The following is a 20,916-nucleotide window of genomic DNA, read 5'->3' as shown; positions in this document are numbered from 1 at the left end:
ACTAATGCTGTTTCTGTACTATGATGAATTCTAAAACCTGACTGAAACTCTTCAAATAGACCATTCCTCTACAGATGATCAGTTAGCTGTTTTACAACTACCCTTTCAAGAATTTTTGAGAGAAAAGGAAGGTTGGAGATTGGCCTATAATTAGCTAAGATAGCTGGGTCAAGTGATGGCTTTTTAAGTAATGGTTTAATTACTGCCACCTTAAAAGCCTGTGGTACATAGCCAACTAACAAAGATAGATTGATCATATTTAAGATCGAAGCATTAAATAATGGTAGGGCTTCCTTGAGCAGCCTGGTAGGAATGGGGTCTAATAAACATGTTGATGGTTTGGATGAAGTAACTAATGAAAATAACTCAGACAGAACAATCGGAGAGAAAGAGTCTAACCAAATACCGGCATCACTGAAAGCAGCCAAAGATAACGATACGTCTTTGGGATGGTTATGAGTAATTTTTTCTAGTTTTTTAATAGCTAAAATTTTGTTAGCAAAGAAAGTCATGAAGTCATTACTAGTTAAAGTTAAAGGAATACTCGGCTCAATAGAGCTCTGACTCTTTGTCAGCCTGGCTACAGTGCTGAAAAGAAACCTGGGGTTGTTCTTATTTTCTTCAATTAGTGATGAGTAGAAAGATGTCCTAGCTTTACGGATGGCTTTTTTTATAGAGCAACAGACTCTTTTTCCAGGCTAAGTGAAGATCTTCTAAATTAGTGAAACGCCATTTCCTCTCCAACTTACGGGTTATCTGCTTTAAGCTACGAGTTTGTGAGTTATACCACGGAGTCAGGCACTTCTGATTTAAAGCTCTCTTTTTTAGAGGAACTACAGCATCCAAAGTTGTCTTCAATGAGGATGTAAAACTATTGACGAGATACTCTATCTCACTTACAGAGTTTAGGTAGCTACTCTGCACTGTGTTGGTATATGGCATTAGAGAACATAAAGAAGGAATCATATCCTTAAACCTAGTTACAGCGCTTTCTGAAAGACTTCTAGTGTAATGAAACTTATTCCCCACTGCTGGGTAGTCCATCAGAGTACATGTAAATGTTATTAAGAAATGATCAGACAGAAGGGAGTTTTCAGGGAATACTGTTAAGTCTTCTATTTCCATACCATAAGTCAGAACAAGATCTAAGATATGATTAAAGTGGTGGGTGGACTCATTTACTTTTTGAGCAAAGCCAATAGAGTCTAATAATATATTAAATGCAGTGTTGAGGCTGTCATTCTCAGCATCTGTGTGGATGTTAAAATCACCCACTATAATTATCTTATCTGAGCTAAGCACTAAGTCAGACAAAAGGTCTGAAAATTCACAGAGAAACTCACAGTAACGACCAGGTGGATGATAGATAACAAATAAAACTGGTTTTTGGGACTTCCAATTTGGATGGACAAGACTAAGAGTCAAGCTTTCAAATGAATTAAAGCTCTGTCTGGGTTTTTGATTAATTAATAAGCTGGAATGGAAGATTGCTGCTAATCCTCCGCCCCGGCCCGTGCTACGAGCATTCTGACAGTTAGTGTGACTCGGGGGTGTTGACTCATTTAAACTAACATATTCATCCTGCTGTAACCAAGTTTCTGTAAGGCAGAATAAATCAATATGTTGATCAATTATTATATCATTTACCAACAGGGACTTAGAAGAGAGAGACCTAATGTTTAATAGACCACATTTAACTGTTTTAGTCTGTGGTGCAGCTGAAGGTGCTATATTATTTTTTCTTTTTGAATTTTTATGCTTAAATAGATTTTTGCTGGTTATTGGTAGTCTGGGAGCAGGCACCGTCTCTACAGGGATGGGGTAATGAGGGGATGGCAGGGGGAGAGAAGCTGCAGAGAGGTGTGTAAGACTACAACTCTGCTTCCTGGTCCCAACCCTGGATAGTCACGGTTTGGAGGATTTAAGAAAATTGGCCAGATTTCTAGAAATGAGAGCTGCTCCATCCAAAGTGGGATGGATGCCGTCTCTCCTAACAAGACCAGGTTTTCCCCAGAAGCTTTGCCAATTATCTATGAAGCCCACCTCATTTTTTGGACACCACTCAGACAGCCAGCAATTCAAGGAGAACATGCGGCTAAACATGTCACTCCCGGTCTGATTGGGGAGGGGCCCAGAGAAAACTACAGAGTCTTGTCCATCCAAATTGGAAGTCCCAAAAACCAGTTTTGTTATTATCTATCGTCCACCTGGTCGTTACTGTGAGTTTCTCTGTGAATTTTCAGACCTTTTGTCTGACTTAGTGCTTAGCTCAGATAAGATAATTATAGTGGGCGATTTTAACATCCACACAGATGCTGAGAATGACAGCTTCAACACTGCATTTAATCTATTATTAGACTCAACTGCCTTTGCTCAAAATGTAAATGAGTCCACCCACCACTTTAATCATATCTTAGATCTTGTTCTGACTTATGGTATGGAAATTGAAGACTTAACAGTATTCCCTGAAAACTCCCTTCTGTCTGATCATTTCTTAACATTTACTCTGATGGACTACCCAGCAGTGGGGAATAAGTTTCATTACACTAGAAGTCTTTCAGAAAGCGCTGTAACTAGGTTTAAGGATATGATTCCTTCTTTATGTTCTCTAATGCCATATACCAACACAGTGCAGAGTAGCTACCTAAACTCTGTAAGTGAGATAGAGTATCTCGTCAATAGTTTTACATCCTCATTGAAGACAACTTTGGATGCTGTAGCTCCTCTGAAAGAGAGAGCTTTAAATCAGAAGTGCCTGACTCCGTCGTATAACTCACAAACTCGCAGCTTAAAGCAGATAACCCGTAAGTTGGAGAGGAAATGGCATCTCACTAATTTAGAAGATCTTCACTTAGCCTGGAAAAAGAGTCTGTTGCTCTATAAAAAAGCCCTCCGTAAAGCTAGGACATCTTACTACTCATCACTAATTGAAGAAAATAAGAACAACCCCAGGTTTCTTTTCAGCACTGTAGCCAGGCTGACAAAGAGTCAGAGCTCTATTGAGCCGAGTATTCCTTTAACTTTAACTAGTAATGACTTCCTTTGCTAATAAAATTTTTAACTATTAGAGAAAAATTACTCATAACCATCCCAAAGACGTATCGTTATCTTTGGCTGCTTTCAGTGATGCCGGTATTTGGTTAGACTCTTTCTCTCAGATTGTTCAGTCTGAGTTATTTTCATTAGTTACTTCATCCAAACCATCAACATGTCTATTAGACCCCATTCCTACCAGGCTGCTCAAGGAAGCCCTACCATTATTTAATGCTTCGATCTTAAATATGATCAATCTATCTTTATTAGTTGGCTATGTACCACAGGCTTTTAAGGTGGCAGTAATTAAACCATTACTTAAAAAGCCATCACTTGACCCAGCTATCTTAGCTAATTATAGGCCAATCTCCAACCTTCCTTTTCTCTCAAAAATTCTTGAAAGGGTAGTTGTAAAACAGCTAACTGATCATCTGCAGAGGAATGGTCTATTTGAAGAGTTTCAGTCAGGTTTTAGAATTCATCATAGTACAGAAACAGCATTAGTGAAGGTTACAAATGATCTTCTTATGGCCTCAGACATTGGACTCATCTCTGTGCTTGTTCTGTTAGACCTCAGTGCTGCTTTTGATACTGTTGACCATAAAAGTTTATTACAGAGATTAGAGCATGCCATAGGTATTAAAGGCACTGCGCTGCGGTGGTTTGAACTATATTTATCTAATAGATTACAATTTGTTCATGTAAATGGGGAATCTTCTTCACAGACTAAGGTTAATTATGGAGTTCCACGAGGTTCTGTGCTAGGACCAATTTTATTCACTTTATACATGCTTCCCTTAGGCAGTATTATTAGACGGCATTGCTTAAATTTTCATTGTTACGCAGATGATACCCAGCTTTATCTATCCATGAAGCCAGAGGGGACACACCAATTAGCTAAACTGCAGGATTGTCTTACAGACATAAAGACATGGATGACCTCTAATTTCCTGCTTTTAAACTCAGATAAAACTGAAGTTATTGTACTTGGCCCCACAAATCTTAGAAACATGGTGTCTAACCAGATCCTTACTCTGGATGGCATTACCCTGACCTCTAGTAATACTGTGAGAAATCTTGGAGTCATTTTTGATCAGGATGTGTCATTCAAAGCGCATATTAAACAAATATGTAGGACTGCTTTTTTGCATTTACGCAATATCTCTAAAATTAGAAAGGTCTTGTCTCAGAGTGATGCTGAAAAACTAATTCATGCATTTATTTCCTCTAGGCTGGACTATTGTAATTCATTATTATCAGGTTGTCCTAAAAGTCCCCTGAAAAGCCTTCAGTTATTTCAAAATGCTGCTGGATCAGGTGACCCTGAACCATCCCTTAGTTATGCTGCTATAGACTTAGACTGCTGGGGGGTTCCCATGATGCACTGAGTGTTTCTTTCTCTTTTTGCTCTGTATGCACCACTCTGCATTTAATCATTAGTGATTGATCTCTGCTCCCCTCCACAGCATGTCTTTTTCCTGGTTCTCTCCCTCAGCCCCAACCAGTCCCAGCAGAAGACTGCCCCTCCCTGAGACTGGTTCTGCTGGAGGTTTCTTCCTCTTAAAAGGGAGTTTTTCCTTCCCACTGTCGCCAAGTGCTTGCTCACAGGGGGTCGTTTTGACCGTTGGGGTTTTTACGTAATTATTGTATGGCCTTGCCTTACAATATAAAGCGCCTTGGGGCAACTGTTTGTTGTGATATGGCGCTATATAAATAAAATTGATTGACTGATTGAGGTACACGTCAACTGTGAAAGACAAAACGAGAAAAAAAAAATCCAGGAAATCACACTGTAGGATTTTTAAAGAATTGGTTTGTAAATTATGGTGGAAAATAAGTATTTGGTCAATAACAAAAGTTCAGCTCAATACTTTGTAACACATTCTTTGTTGGTAATGGCAGAGGTCAAATGTTTCCTGTAAGTCTTCACCAGGTTTGCACACACTGTAGCTGGTATTTTGGCCCATTCCTCCATGCAGGTCTCCTCTAGAGCAGTGATGTTTTGGGGCTGTCATTAGGCAACACGGACTTTCAACTCCCTCAACAAATTTTCTATGGGGTTGAGGTCTGGAGACTGGCTTGGCCACTCCAGGACCTTGAAATGCTTTTTACGGAGCTACTCCTTCGTTGACCGAGTGGTGTGTTTGGGATCATTATCATGCTGGAAGACCCAGCCACGTTGCATCTTCAATGCTCTCACTGAAGGAAGGAGGTTTTGGCTTAAAATCTCATGATACATGGCCCTGTTCATTCTTCCCTTAACACAGATCAGTCGTCCTGTCCCCTTTGCAGAAAAACAGCCCCAAAGCATGATGTTTCCACCCCCATGCTTCACAGCAGGTATGGTGTTCTTGGAATGCAACTCAGCATTCTTCTTCCTCCAAACACGACTAGTTGAGTTTTTACTAAGAAGTTCTATTTTGATTTCATCTGACCACATGATATTCTCCCATTCCTTTTGAATCATCCATATGCTCTCTGGCAAACTTCAGATGGGCCTGGACATGTACTGGCTTGAGCAGGGGGACACGTCTGGCACTGCAGGATTTGAGTCCCTCTCTGCGTAGTGTGTAGCCTTTGTTACTTTGGTCCCAGCTCTCTGCAGGTCATTCATCAGGTCCCTCAGTGTAGTTCTGGGATTTTTGTTCACCGTTCTCATGATCATTTTGACCCCACGGGATGATGCGTGGAGCCTCAGATCGAGGGAGATTATCAATGGTCTTGTATGTCTTTCATTTTTTTTTACAATTGCTCCCACAGTTGATTTATTCACAACAACCTGGTTGGCTATTGTAGATTCACTCTTCCCAGCCTGGTGCACATCTACAATTGTCTTCCTGCTGTCCTTCAACAGCTCTTTGGTCTTGGCCATGGTTGAGTTTGGAGTCTGAATGTCTGAGGCTGTGAACAGGTGTCTTTTATACAGATAACGTGTTCCAACAGATGCCATTAATACAGGTAACAGGTGGAGGACAGAAGAGCTTCTTAAAGAAGAATTTACAGGTCTGAGAGAGCCAGAAATCTTGCTTGTTTGTGGGTGACCAAATACTTATTTTCCACCACAATTTACAAATAAATTCTTTAAAAAAAAAAAAAAAAAAAATCCTACAATGTGATTTCCTGGATTTTTTTTTTCTCATTTTGTCTCTCATAGTTGAAGTGTACCTATGATGAAAATTACAGACCCCTCTCATGTTTCTAAGTAGGAGAACTTGCACAATCAGGGACTGGCTAAATACTTTTTTTTACCCCACTGTAGATCAATTTAAGAGTCTGTGGATTGATGTAGTCAGCTCTCTTACTTTAAAATCTACTACGGTATTTTCCCTTGTTACACTCAGAGATTTGATACATTCATTGAGGCAGCAGTTAAACTTTCCTGCAATAACTGACAATTCCACACACCAGTCTGACACAAGAGTCATCAAGAGATGAGATATCCCCCCTGGTCCCCACAAATCAGCAATACAAAGTGTCAGGGATCACCCAAGTATACCCTTAAGCTAAACATGAATGAAATTGGTCCACTGGTTCTTGAGAGATCGTGCTAAGAAGAGTGGCAATGACAATATCTTGCTGTGAATTTGAAATTAACCCCAAGGTCACCGTAATCGACTGGTATTGGGGGAATCACCCGAGTACACCCTTATGTTAAATATGAATGAAACTGGTCCACTGGTTCTTAAGATATCACGCTAATAGGCAAAAACAGATGGACAGATGGTCATGCCGACTGCTATATCCCTCCATATTTCATACCAGGGGGATAAAAAGGAGAACCTAACAACATTTGTAAAAATCCCACTATGGAAGAAAAACTGGACACAAGACAGCCTTTTACATAATATATTTTCCACTCCTGACAGTAAAAACCTTACTGCAAAACAAAACTATTTTCAAGATGATTTGTTTCACTGATATGCATCTGAATACCTGAAATCACTACATAAATGAGAACATATTTTTTCTGATAATGGTTTGCACAAAAGATACCATATTCACATGTTGGAGCGCTCAGGGCTAAGCATCACTCCACCCCCTTTTTTGAAAAAAGCTGGTTAAATGCCCACCCTAAATGTAAGCATACAAAATAAAACGAGGATGTTTAGAAACGCTGTGTTGAAAAATCCAAATCCTTGCTGTGTTTAAAAAACAGCACTTGGGACAATTTTTTGAAGAAAACAGTAAATTTTATAAAGGGGGGGACCTAATACTGTTGCCCTCATCTATACCCTCTCCTTTCACAGTCCTTGGTGACATATTTGTTGTTGCAAACACTGTCTTTATTCATACCATTTCACTGTAATGGTTATGTCACTGTTTGTTTAATGGTGCGATTAAGACATCCCCCTTAATTTATGGGAGAAAGGAAAGAGCAGAAACTGGGTACATTCTTATTAATATGAAATAGTCTGACTGCAAAATAGGTAGTATATATATATATATATATATATATATATATATAAAAAACAAATACAAGAATCAAATCAAAAATTAAACATCTCGTATGCTCAGTTGTTATAGTTACTGAGGATTACGCTCACTTGATTACGAGGTTGCTAGGAAGACAGGAGCAGAGGTCCTGGGCGTGGTGCAGACATGTCATCTTTTCAGAGCTGCAGGCACAGGTGATGCCAGACAGGTAGCAGGTGGTCCGACACTTACAACACTGCCGCGCCTCATCGGGGAGCAGTTCATAATCAACTTGTTGAGATTGTACTACACCCTGGGGACACAAATACACACCTAGAGATACAGAGCTGCTGAACATGACAGTTAAGATAGCACTTACATTTCTAAATCTTACTTTCACATCATGCGTTGTGGTATCTGCACCAATACAAAGGAACTTCACTCATGATAAAATACTCAAAGGTTCTCAAACCCATCAACAAACATCTTAGGATCCACACCTATAAAATTACTTTACACGCTGAGGCATTTAAGTGACAATTAGTGCTGCCACAAATGACTATTTTGATAGTCAACGATTATTTCTGCGATTAGTCGACTCGTCGGATCATACGTAATTTCCTAAATTTAAGGCCTGCAGCATTTTCCAAGACACATCAGGGGATGAAAACATGAACATTTCCAAATCAATGACTATTTGTTAGACTTCATTTACATCAATCATTCAGAAATACAAACAGTGTAGTACTTTACAGTAAATCTGTGTCAGATAGGCAGTTCTCAATAACTAAATGTTCATGCTGGAAGGAGACAAGTGAGGGAAGCCACCAAGCAACTCGGGAAGAACTTTTGGCTTCTGTGAGTGGAGAAACTGGGAACAGTGCAACATTTTTATTTTTTAATCTTCATTTTACATATAGTCCCAACTTTTTCTGATTTGTGGTTGTTTCTGTTGCATTCCTGAAATTACAGAACTGCTATAAAGAAAAGTGTGAACTTTTTTATTGTGTTTTAAAACTTTGTGGAGCAAATGCAAACACCAAACTCTTAAAAAGAAGGAAAAAATACACAGACATGTGCAGGCAAACTTTGATATAAACTGAACAGAACAATGCAGGCTGATTTCACTCCCCATATTTTTTGTATAAATAAATCAGAATAAGAGGGGGGGAAAATGGCGGCGGAAGAGTAAGAAGTGTTTAGCGTGAGCTCCCGTTTTTTGTTTACTATATAGTGGTGTTTTTACAATTTATCTCTGCTAAATTCGACCCCTTGTCGTTTTGTTAGTCTGTCTTTACAGTGTTACCTCCTTTTTTGTGTATGATGGCATTCAGTTTGAGAAAATATCAATATATGGGATCTGCAGCCGCTAGGCCTGATGCTACCTGTGATAAGAGTTATGCTAAAGACCCTGCACCGCCACTATCAAAGTCGACCGAGATGGACTTCTCGACGCTGAAAACAGACATTCTAGTGTCCATAAAATCCAGTATCTCAGAGGTAATAAAAGCCGTAATGAAGGATGTCCTGGCGGAAGACCTTGGATTTATTAGAGGCGAGCTACAGTCGGTGCGGAAGGAAGTGGCGAGCGGCACCACGGCCCTCCGGGCTGATTTAGACCAGGTAAATGTTCGATTCAAAGACGTGGAGGACGGCTTGTCGACCTGGTCAGAGGAGGTGGTTTCTCTGCGCAGTGCTGTGATTGAAATGAAAGCCGAGTTAAATGGTCTCCGAAAGAAATATGATGATATGGAGGGGCGTTTAAGGAGATGCAATCTGAGGATTGGCGTCCCCGAAACATCAGAGTTTAGCACTGCTACTGCATTAGCTGAACTTGTCAAGGAGCTACTGGATCTGGAAAATGTACCACGTATTGACCACTTTCACCACACGCCAGGCGGGAGGAAAGCCACAGGGCATTGTGGTGAAGATGCATTACTTCCAGGAGTGTGCGGAGATACTGGGGCGTGCACGCCGTCATGGGCAGCTTCGATACAGAGAGGCGCCGGTCTTCATTGCCCCAGATTACACAGCTAGTGTGGCCAAAGCCCGAGCAGCTTTCACTGACGTCAAGAGGCTTCTTCGTAACAGGCGAGATGTTCGGTATGGACTGTTGTTCCCAGCTCGGCTCTGCATCACTTACGGGGATGTCAACATGGAGTTCACGGATCCGAACGCTGCCATGGAATATGTTCGGAAAAATATTATCTCTACGCTGAGCAGAGACGACGGGAAGTGAAATCCCCATTCTCATCACATTTACAGGCTTCATTAACTTTTTTGAGCAAGTTTAGAGTCATCTTTTTTTTTTTAAACTATTATTTAGTTTACCACTAATAACTAATAACTATTTCTTAACTGACGGGCAAAACGGGAGCCCAGTGCAGTTGGTGTTTTTTTTTTCCCCTCAATACAAGCACTAATGTGTGGATTTGTGTTTAAGAGTTGCTGTTATCTCCATGTTCATGTGGGAGATAGGGGTGGAGCTAAACCAGATCTGTTTATTTGTGGTGACCTTTATGTCAGGTATCTTTGGATTCATGTGCATCAGGATTGTTTTTCTAATCATGACTGGTAATATGAAAAATACTAGTTATTCAAATGGCTGTCTAGTTAACTGTGTGAGCTGGAATGTAAAATCTCTTAATAGCCCATTAAAATTTCGTAAAATTATGAGTCATTTAAAGCAAATGAGAGCGGATATTGCCTTTTTGCAAGAGACATGTGTGTTCTGCTGATAGTGTGCTTCTAAGTAAAAAAATGGCCTGGTCAGGTTTTTCAATCTAATTTTCAATCTAAGTCCAGGGGAGTAGCTTTGATGATTAATCAGCAGGTACAATTTACAGTGTCTAGTGTACACTCAGACACAGCTGGACGTTATGTTGTTGTAGTTGGTAAGTTATATACCCTCCCAGTGATTTTGGTATCAGTTTATGCACCAAATTGGGATGATAATATATTTTTTAACTCCCTTTTCTCAAAGCTGCCAAACATATCATCACACAGTCTTATGATGGGTGGCGATATTAACGGTGTTCTTTCATCGCTCGATCGTAGTGCTGTGGGGAACATTAATTTGACCAAATCTGCTCACACAATTAACTCCTTTCTAAAAACGTATGCTGTGGCTGATGTGTGGCGCTTTCATAATCCTACCTCAAGAGCATATTCATTCTTCTCCAGTGTTCATAAGTCATACTCTCGGATTGATTATTTTTTTCCTCGATAAGCGTGTTCTGCCGTTAGTGAGAGAGTGTGAATATGGAGCAATGGTCGTATCAGATCATGGACCTCTCATTATGAAGCTGATGATCCCCGTAACACACTCTATTTACCGTCCCTGGCGCTTTAATTCGTTACTTCTGTCCGAGGAAGATTTTGTTCAGTTTATTATATCTGAAATCAAATTCTTTCTTGAAACTAATCAAACGCCAGGAATGCCACACTGTATTGTGTGGGAGATGTTGAAGGTCTATTTGAGGGGACAAATAATCTCTTACTGTGCTAATAAAAGAAAGTCAAACTTGCTACGGTTACAACAGCTAACCGATGAGATATTACAATTAGACGCTGCACTCAGTCGCTCCCCTCTCAAGATCTAGTGAAGAAACATGTTTTATTCCAGACAGAATTTAATACTCTGTCAACACAGCAGGCTGAGTATTTAATATCTAAATCTAAACAGGGTCATTATGAACATGGTGAAAAGGCTGATTGATTGCTTGCACATCAGCTACGCCAGCGTTCAGCTTATCAAACTATTCCAAAAATAAATGACGATCAAGGCAAGGAATGTTGTCATAATGCTGAAATAAATCTGTGTTTTAGTAAATTTTGCCGCGCCCTGTACACATTAGAATCACCAGTTGATTCATCTGAATTAGAAAAAAATTTTAGCAACCTGGAGCTTCCCTCAGTAAATCCTGATTTGGTAAATGAGTTGGAGAGAGATATCACTGTGGCTGAAATTGTTGTAGCAATGGGAAATCCCCGGGCCCAGATGGCTTTCCCATCGAGTTTTTTAAAACTTTTTCAGATCAGCTTTCCCCTCTTTTATTGTCAGTTTTTGAAGAATCATTTTCCTCTTCATTATTACCACTCTCTATGCAGCAAGCTGTTATATCATTGCTACTGAAAGAGACCCTTTAAACTGTAGCTCATATCGCCCGATATCTCTCTTGAACACTGATGCAAAAATCCTGGCAAAGGTTTTAGCAAGGCGTCTTGAATACGTGGTCCCTACGATTGTCTCATCTGACCAGACAGGGTTTGTAAAAAACCGTCAATCTTTTTTAATATCAGGCGACTGATGTTTTACATACTTCTGCCCCACACGGTCATAAGAATGATGAAGTTGTAGTTTCGCTGGATGCTGATAAAGCATTTGATCATGTGGAATGGAGATTTCTCTTTAAGACCTTAGAGTCTTTTAAATTTGGCCCCAAATTTCTGTTGTGGGTAAAACTACTCTATTCATCTCCAATGGCAGCAGTATGCACTAATAATAATATATCTGGCTATTTCAAATTACAACGTGGTACAAGACAGGGATGTCCACTCTCTCTATTGTTATTTGCAATCGCAACAGAACCACTGGCAGTAGCGCTACGTAACAACTTACTTATTAAGGGCATAAACCGGTTTGGCATGGAACATAAGGTTTCTTTATATGTGGATACCCTTTTATACATTTCAGATCCCCTCTCTAGTATTCCTGAACTACTTGCTTTGCTTCAAGAATTTGGGCGAGTATCTGGTTATAAGGTTAATCTCCAGAAGAGTGAGCTCATGCCTGTGTCTTCTTTAAATGCAAAACTTGAGGGCAATGTCCCATTTAAAATTAACACTAAAAAATTTAAATATCTCGGCATTTGGTAACACGAGGCTATAAGGAGCTTTACCAGGCTAATTATTCACCTCTTCTGGCAAATCTTAAGCATGATATCACCAGGTGGCAAACTCTACCTCTCTCTCTTGGGGGAAGGATTAATTCAATCAGAATGACAATATTACCTACATTTTTGTAACTGTTTCAGAACTTGCCAATATTTTTGACAAAATCATTTTTTTTTCCCAATTTGAACAGTCAGTTGTCCACATTTATTTGGAATAAACAGCACCCTCCAATTGACAAAAGGATCTTACAGATGCCCCGTAGCCTTGGTGGTATGTCACTGCCCAATTTTATGTTTTATTACTGGGCAGCGAATATTAGAGCCTTATTATTTTGGTTAGAAACAGATAATCTCCCTAGCTGGGTGGCTCTGGAAAAAGCCTCGATCACATGTAGCTCTGCATCTGCTTTACTTTGCTCTCAGTTACCATTTACAAATCCACTCTCAACCTATACCTGTAATCCTGTTGTTACTCACACACTGAAAATCTGGAATCAGTTCAGGGCATGTCACTTCACAGAACTATTGTTTTTTGCCCCAGTGTCAAATAATCACGTTTGTCCCTTCTTTGACTGATGCAACTTTTAATACCTGGACTCTTAAAGGTGTGCATTCACTTTATGATCTTTATGTAGATAATATCTTTGCCTCTTATGATCAGCTGGTACAGAAATTTGGTCTCCACACATTTCTTTAAATATCTCCAAGTCAGACATTTTGTGAGGTCAAACTCTGTTAGTTTCCCTTTGTGACCCTCTAAGAACTTGGTGGATTCGATTCTGGAGTGCAAAACTTTTCCAAAATGGACACTCAGCAGGATTTACAAACTGCTGAGCTATCACTATGAGACGAGTTTGGACTCCCTTAAACATAAATGGGAGCTGGACTTGGGTGAAACCATATCAGATTCAATGTGGGGAATCATTATCAAGAACATTTATTCATCTTCAATATGTCTGAGACATTCTGTTCTTCAGTTTAAAGTCGTCCATCGTCTGCATTGGTCTAAGGACAAACTGTCAAAGTTTAAACCTGACCTGGACCCGGCCTGCGACCGCTGTAAACAGTCCCCGGCCTCACTGGTTCACACATTCTGGACCTGTCCAAAACTACATGGTTATTGGCAATCTGTTTTCAACACACTTTCTGCAATCTGTGGTAGGACTGTCCATCCATCTCCACTGACCTCTCTGTTTGGTGTTGTCCCTCTGGAGGCCCTATTCAGTAAAAAACAGAAGGCTATGATTGCGTTTTGTTCTCTGTTGGCCAGGAGACTCATTCTCTGCCAATGGAAGGATTTACATCCACCTACATATGGTCAATGGATGAGAGAAGTTATGTATCATTCATTTGGAGAAGATCAGATATACTGTAACGGATCTGTCAAGGTTTATCTTGATACATGGCAGCCATTTCTATCTTATTTTGAGAGTTTGCCTGCAGACGTTTTAGTTTAAATACTATCAGGGTCTGTGATGCATACTAACATACAGTACTTAAGATTGTGTTTGTGTGTCCTTAGATGCCTGTACAGTTTAGTTATTATTATAGCTGATCTGGTTTAGAAGGGGTGGGGCAGGAGGGTTATTTTAAGCTTGTGTTCTTTGTTTGTTTTGTGTGTAAAAATGGAAAAAACTAATAAAATACTTTGATCAAAAAAATAAATCAGAATAAAATAAGAGGCAACACACTTTGAAATGAATAAAACGTATAGCTGCAGTTTAATAACTTTGAAAAGTAACAAATCAGCAGCTTGTATTTTTATTCTGACTCCAATTCATTTTAGTGTGATGTAGTCATCCTTTTTGTCCCTCATCGGTCACATTTTGTGCTTAAACAATACATTAAGCTCAAGACTGAACAAATACATACCTTTGGAAAATAACAGCGTTAAAGTTCAGAGTTTTTGCCTGCTTTTTGTGATCTGTGCCTCTGAACATCACTGTACAGCTTCTCCACATCAGGTTTTTTTTTTTTTTGTTACCAGTGTATGTGTAATTTTTGCTCAGTTCATTTATGTATTCTCATGTTTTAACGATGTTTTTAAGGATATTTAACTTTTTTTCCATCTCATGATCTCACAAATTCAGTATACGACACGCACATGGTGTGAACAGGGTGGTGCCATCGGACCCGCATGGGTAGAGAAAGTGCAGAGAGAAGAAAAGGCAGCTCCAGGTTTTGGTTTTGTTTTTTTAAACATGTTCACTCAGGTTAAAATCCTCTCTCTCTGCTCCACACTCGCCATCTCATGTGCACTGATGGTTCTCAGCAGAATGTAACGTCGTGCCTCCGGAATCTCCCTCCCCCACCCTCCCTCCCTCGCAGTCTGAAGCCAGTTGACTCTGCACACACGCACGCACACACACACAGAGACACACACACACACACACACCTTCGGTAAACTGCACATTTTAGACGGCTTTGAACAAGACGGCCACTGTTTTAATCGCAGTCTTTTTCAAAATTTTAATGTCTAACTGACGGCAGGACAGCTCGCTGCCTAAAACTATGAACTGAGAGAAAAACGAAGACAAAGTAAATGACTCGTCGACTACTAAATTACTTGTCAACGGTTTCAACAGTCGACGTAGTCCTGACTTGTCAACTAGTTGTGGCAGCCCTAGTGACAAATACCCTGTAATACAAGTTACATGCAATGCAATTTCCCAGCACTGACAAAATCATCAAAATCTGTTAAACTAATTTCTAAAAAGACAACAGGTTCTTTGGAACTGCTCACCATTTTACAAATCTTTTTTCTTAGTGCTTCTTCTTCTTGGACCATGACGACCATGTCTTTGTGTACTGCTGATGCCAGCTCAATGTCCATTGTGTCAGCTTTAGAGGCCATGTTGCACACCATCTCATCGTGGGAGAACACACAGTACCTACTGAGCTGACGATAATGTTCCACGCAGTTACGGCCAAGAGGCATCTTACAGAAAACAGCAGATTAGAAGTTTAGGAGTGATGGCCAAAATCACTCATGTAGTAAGAAAGGAAATAAAAAAATAATATGCATCTCCAGTAACAAATTAACTTTTTCCATCATTCACATCATTTTAACTTGTCCTTTATTTCAAAGGCATTATCCCATACTGATGTCCACTGTGCAACTTGCTGCATTCTCCCCCCTCTATTATTTCACTTTACAGCAGCATTGAAGAATGATGCAAACATATTACACGTTCACAAATATTAAAAAACTTCCAAATCTGACTATTTTGAGGAAACAAAAGTATAAAAACCCCAACACAAGTTAATTTTTTTGTAGCACTTTACAGACCACTAACACAAAGGTCTTCATAGCAACAATGCAAAAATAAATAAATAAAGAGAAGAATCAACAAACAAACAATACAATCATTGACAGTTAAATTATAATTAAAACTATGTGTTTTATTTTGTAAATTTGTGTTTTTAATGTTAAGTACTTTGGACACCAGTCGGTGCTGTAAAGCGCTTTATAAATAAATGTTGATTGATTGATTGATTGACAAGAGTAAAATAATAAAAATAAGGCAATTTATAAAAACAATTATTATAGACAATGGATAGGTCTTCAGTCTGGACTAAAAAGACAGAATACAGAGCACTATACAGTTATTAACTGGCACCATTTTCTTACCCAGTCCATGGTACAGAAGTTGACAGCTTCAGCAAAGTTGAAACCTTGATTGAAACCGCTGTGGTAAGCTCTGGGAAACGTGATAACAAACTCGCCTGCACACTGGTTGGTGCGATAGATCTAGTTAAGAATGTGAGATAAGAGGGGAATGGAATAATTACATGCTACGAGTCTTCAAATGTCTTAAAGCCCTGGTCCCACTAAATAATGAGCCATGCAGCATGTTTTTTTTTTTGTTTTTTTTTTGCTACGAGAGGGTTTATTCAACTACTGTGGGTGGGAGAATGGTGGCTCTGGGTGGCTCTTAGAGGCATTATCTTCAGTTAACGAGGCTCATTTCCGAGCGTGGCGCTAATTTCAAGATGTTCAAAATTTAGCAACAACAGCGTGGGGCAGTTTGTGTATGAGGTTTTAGAGGCATGTGCGTGGTGCTTATGAGGCTTCTAAAAGGTCATTATCCCAGCGCTTGGCAGCTACACAGGACCTGAGAGGCTATTTTTGGAGCAGCTGCCCTCTTGCGCACACAATTCCACCTGCTCTGTGCGCTGGATGCTGTATATAAAATAATTATTTTGTACCGGATTAATCATTTTCTACCAAACCTTGGATGCTGAAAACACTTCTAATTGCTTCTGGAATCACAGAGGACTGTTTCATCTGGACGCTTTTTTCCTCTCTTTTCTGCTCCATGTGGAATGCATTTTTGAACAGCTTAAGGGAACTACTTTTAACATTTTTATAGCTTGATAAAACAGTTGCATGTTCATTCCTAGCTGTAAAAGTATGTCTATGGTTGATTTAATATCTTGTTAATGGATCACGATCTCCGCTGTATGTGTGCACTGAGCATTTAGGTAGAACGCCAGCTCACAAAAGAGTGACTTTTCAGTCAATAATGGACGAATACAAAGTTTAAATTTTGACGACTGTGTAAAAGTGGCTGTGCGGAAGAAATAACTCAAGTGAAGCCCCGAGAAGCAGCGCAGAGCTGTCCAGCAACACAGAATGAGAGCGCGCAAAAGACCCATTCTGAAGACATAACACAAAGTTAGAAGTTGTATCACGGTGACTTGTAAGCCGCAGAAGAAATAAATAAAAAAATTTTTTTTTGAAGTGATCCACATGAGCTGTGGCAGCAGGTGTATACAATTAAATCGGCCACCTCATTGTGTATGCAGAACGGCAGCGCGCACGCAAAAGAGTGATTTTGCAGACATAAACGGACGAACACAAAGTTAAAATTGGGAACACGGTGTGAAAATGACTGTGTTTAAAGCCGCAGAAGAAATCAAGCCAGCGAGAAGCACAGAGGCAGCTGTCCAGGAACCCATCTTTCAGTTCTAGCTGGTCTGATGCATTACAGGTCGACAGCACCCTGGCACGAGGCACACACCCGTGAGACTGTACTGGAGCGTCTATTTTTGGACTGCGTTTAAAAAATGTGACATCTTTAAATGCTGTTGTGAACTGAAAGCCCACACTTTAAAGGGACCAAGTGTGGGAGGGCTGGAGGTTTGGACCAAACCCATGCCTAAACGTGCGCCAACATCGCATTATGGTGGCACTACATGGACCATATGTGGCTTGACGTGGATCATATGCGGCGACACGAGCCACTCAAGGTTGGATGGGGTTCAAATGACAGGTCTGTCGTGGCTCACTAGAGGCTGATACCTGGCACATGTGAGGTACAGAGAGGCACACAGAGGCGCCATAGTAGTGGATACGTGATTGTTCATAATCGCTGACAGACCCATACGTGGCTCATTATTCATGGTTTATTATTTGGTGGGTACCAGGCTTAAGTCAGTCTCAGAACAGTACTTTACAAACAGAAAAAAAAGGAAAACTAAGCAATGTTTTAATTAATCAGTTTTCTTTACTTATGCTAGCATATTTTCTCAATTGTTTTTTTTTGTTTTTTTTTACTTAATAGACACCCATGGATAACAGAAATTCACTCATATTACCAAACTCATAACAGAAAAGTCAAAGACGGAAAGAAATAAGAAAATAAAACAAATACATGGTGCCTAATGGTGTAGGCAGAAGCAACGCTTATCCACGCCTACCCTCCTGTATAAAATCAATCAGGCATATATGCCTGTTCATAGACATTTATATCCAACACAATCTGAACACAGCAGCACATAGTTACAGATAAAAGAAGTCAACTATTTCTCCAGACAACTCACAAAAAAAAAACAAAAAAAAAAAACAAAGGTTCCAGTACAACAGCCTCTACATATAACACAACTCAACCCTATTAATCTAATACATATCTAGAAAATACCATTTGTTTGTATAAATGTTTGAACCGGTTAATATCTGGACATCGCTTAAGTTTCTCTGGTAAATTATTCCACTTTTTTGGGCCACAAATGGAAACACAAAAGCACCTCCTAGTCGTCCTAGCGCCCGCAATTTTAAAATAAAACGTAGCCCTTAAATTATACATTCCTTCTCTCAGCGTAAAATATGCTTGAATTATGAGAGGTAATTGTTTATTTCTTGTTTTATGCATCAACTGAACAGTCTTAAATGAAATCATATCATAAAGTTTTAATATCTTTGATTTAATAAACAACGGATTGGTATGATCCCGAAACCCTGAATTATGAATTATTCTTGATGCTCTTTTTTGAAGGATGAATAATGATTGTAATGTAGTTTTATAGTTATTACCCCAAACCTCCGCACAGTATGTCAAATAAGGTGCAATCAATGCACAATACAAAGTATGTAGTGATTTACCATCTAGAATACACTTTGCCTTATTCAATATTGCAATACTTTTAGAAACTTTCTTTTGAATATGATGAATATGCGCTTTCCAGTTAATTTTATCATCAATAATTACACCTAACAACTTATTTTCCTTGACACAATCTATATTTACCCCAAGTATATTTAACTATATTTGTACATCCAATTTATAATTTCCAAATAACATTTTAGTTTCTGACCAATTTAATGACAATTTGTTCATGTCAAACCAACTCTTCAGCTTTATCATTTCAACTCTCAAACAATAATTGCTGCAAATTCTCTCCAGAACAAAACAGGTTTGAGTCATCAGCAAAGAGAGCTGCTTTAAACATATTGGAAACTTTACATAAATCATTAATATAAAAAATAAATAATTTTGGTCCCAGCACAGAGCCCTGGGGAACCCCACTAACAATGTCCAGATATGTAGAACCGCAGTCCCCAATTTTAACAAACTGCTTCAGGTTTTGCAAATAACTTTTAATCCAGTTCAGAGCCACTCCTCTAATCCCATAAAGTTCCAACTTTTTAAATAATATGCTATGATTGATTGTATCAAAAGCCTTTTTTAAGTCAACAAACAGACCTATTACTAATTCCCTTTGGTCCACATGTTTACTGATCTCTTTGACTGCATTGCACAAAGCCAAAGCCATGGACCTTTTCGCTCTGAACCCATATTGACTGTCATCAAGCAGGTTGTGAAATTCAATAAATCTTTCCAGTCTGTTATTGTAAAGTTTTTCCAGTATCTTAGAGAATTGTGACAATAAAGACACAGGCCTGTATTTAGTAAAAATATGTTTGTCACCAGATTTAAATAGAGGCATCACCTTTGCCACTTTCATACTATTTGGAACAATTCCTGTTTGAAATGATTTATTAAATATATATGCAAATGGTTTAACAATTTCTGGAATTATCTGCTTTACTAAAGCCATATGTACATCATTATGATCAGTTGACTTTTTTACTTTTACATGTGCTGACTATCATAATCATTTCTCTCTCATCAACCGGGCCAAGAAACATAGTATATTTCCTTTCCTATACAGTAATTGTCAAGTCAGAAAAAACAGTAACTTTATGTCCACTTTATTAATGCATGTTTGTGTAGTTTTGAACTTATTACCCAATGCATTTTACAAAGTCACCCACACAATAGTAACAAAATATTTGGTAGAATATATAGTAAGTGAGATTTTGTTTGTGTTTTTTTTACAGGCATGGATGTGACTAAATACTACTCAGTATCAGTGGTGGGCACAGTTCCATTAATCCGCTAACCGCTAATTATCGAAGCTAATGTTTTCATTATTGGATTAGCTTTTCAGATAACTTTGAAAACCAAAAGCTCAGGCTGCTTCTCCAATATTTTCAATTGGAATCACTGTGAGCTGCAATCGCTTCCTGTTTGCTCTATAACGTCTTGCTTATTGTCCTTTACAACACTCTTTGTTATCTTTGTTCCAAAGTTTTATATATATATATATATATATATATATATATATATATATATATATATATATATCCACGCAGATTAAATGTAGCAGACACGGATTAATTATTTGGAATATTTGTTTTGGCAAGTTTTCACAGTCTCTACTGCCATCTACTGGTCAGTAGTATTCATGGCAGTATTCGCCCTAAGTATTGAGATATTCCATAATCCTTTGCGCACCAGAGAGTTGCTGCAGCTGATGAAAAGAAATAAAAATGTACATTTTGGTTGTATAATGTTCATTTACAATTGTCATCATGTTTTCTGTCTGTGCTGTTTAAACCACAGCAACTCTCTGGCACACAAAGGATTATGGGTTAGGGCCTGAGCATCTGTGCACCAGTAGATGGCAGTGTTCTATGCATTTTGACCCCGGTTATATCAGATGGCTGTCTAATCACAACTTGACTTTTGGCTTTTGCAAATGTCTTTTTTTTTAACATATGAAAAAAATGGCATATTTTACAAACGCACATTTATATGTAAACCAACACACACATCACATTAACGTGTTTGTTATAACATAGAATGAATGAGTCAACCAATCAGTGTTAGTGGAGGCTCATTTTACCCATAATCCCTTTGGCATCTGTGTGTTTGTTACAAAACTTCAGAATTAGTGCATTATTTAAAATTAAAAGATATGTTATATTTTAACTTTGTACAAATGACAT

The 20,916-nt window shown here is 38.9% G+C and overlaps 1 protein-coding gene across 1 annotated transcript in view; it reads right to left on the bottom strand.

The window, feature by feature from the left end:
- kdm5ba (lysine (K)-specific demethylase 5Ba) overlaps window positions 1-20,916 on the bottom strand; it is a 94,919-nt gene that overhangs the window by 17,325 nt on the left and 56,678 nt on the right. Inside the window, exons 13-15 of the mRNA XM_034166848.1 lie at window positions 15,973-16,092; window positions 15,085-15,279; window positions 7,578-7,759 (exon numbers count right to left, since the gene is read on the bottom strand). Of these exons, the coding sequence (XP_034022739.1) occupies window positions 7,578-7,759; window positions 15,085-15,279; window positions 15,973-16,092 (497 nt within the window). The remainder of the gene's footprint in view (window positions 1-7,577; window positions 7,760-15,084; window positions 15,280-15,972; window positions 16,093-20,916) is intronic.

Source organism: Thalassophryne amazonica, chromosome 3, assembly GCF_902500255.1.
Source record: "Thalassophryne amazonica chromosome 3, fThaAma1.1, whole genome shotgun sequence".
NCBI classification, from domain to species: domain Eukaryota; kingdom Metazoa; phylum Chordata; class Actinopteri; order Batrachoidiformes; family Batrachoididae; genus Thalassophryne; species Thalassophryne amazonica.
The sequence above is the reverse complement of the archived record's forward strand: the minus strand, read 5'-3'. Positions and strand labels throughout refer to the sequence as shown.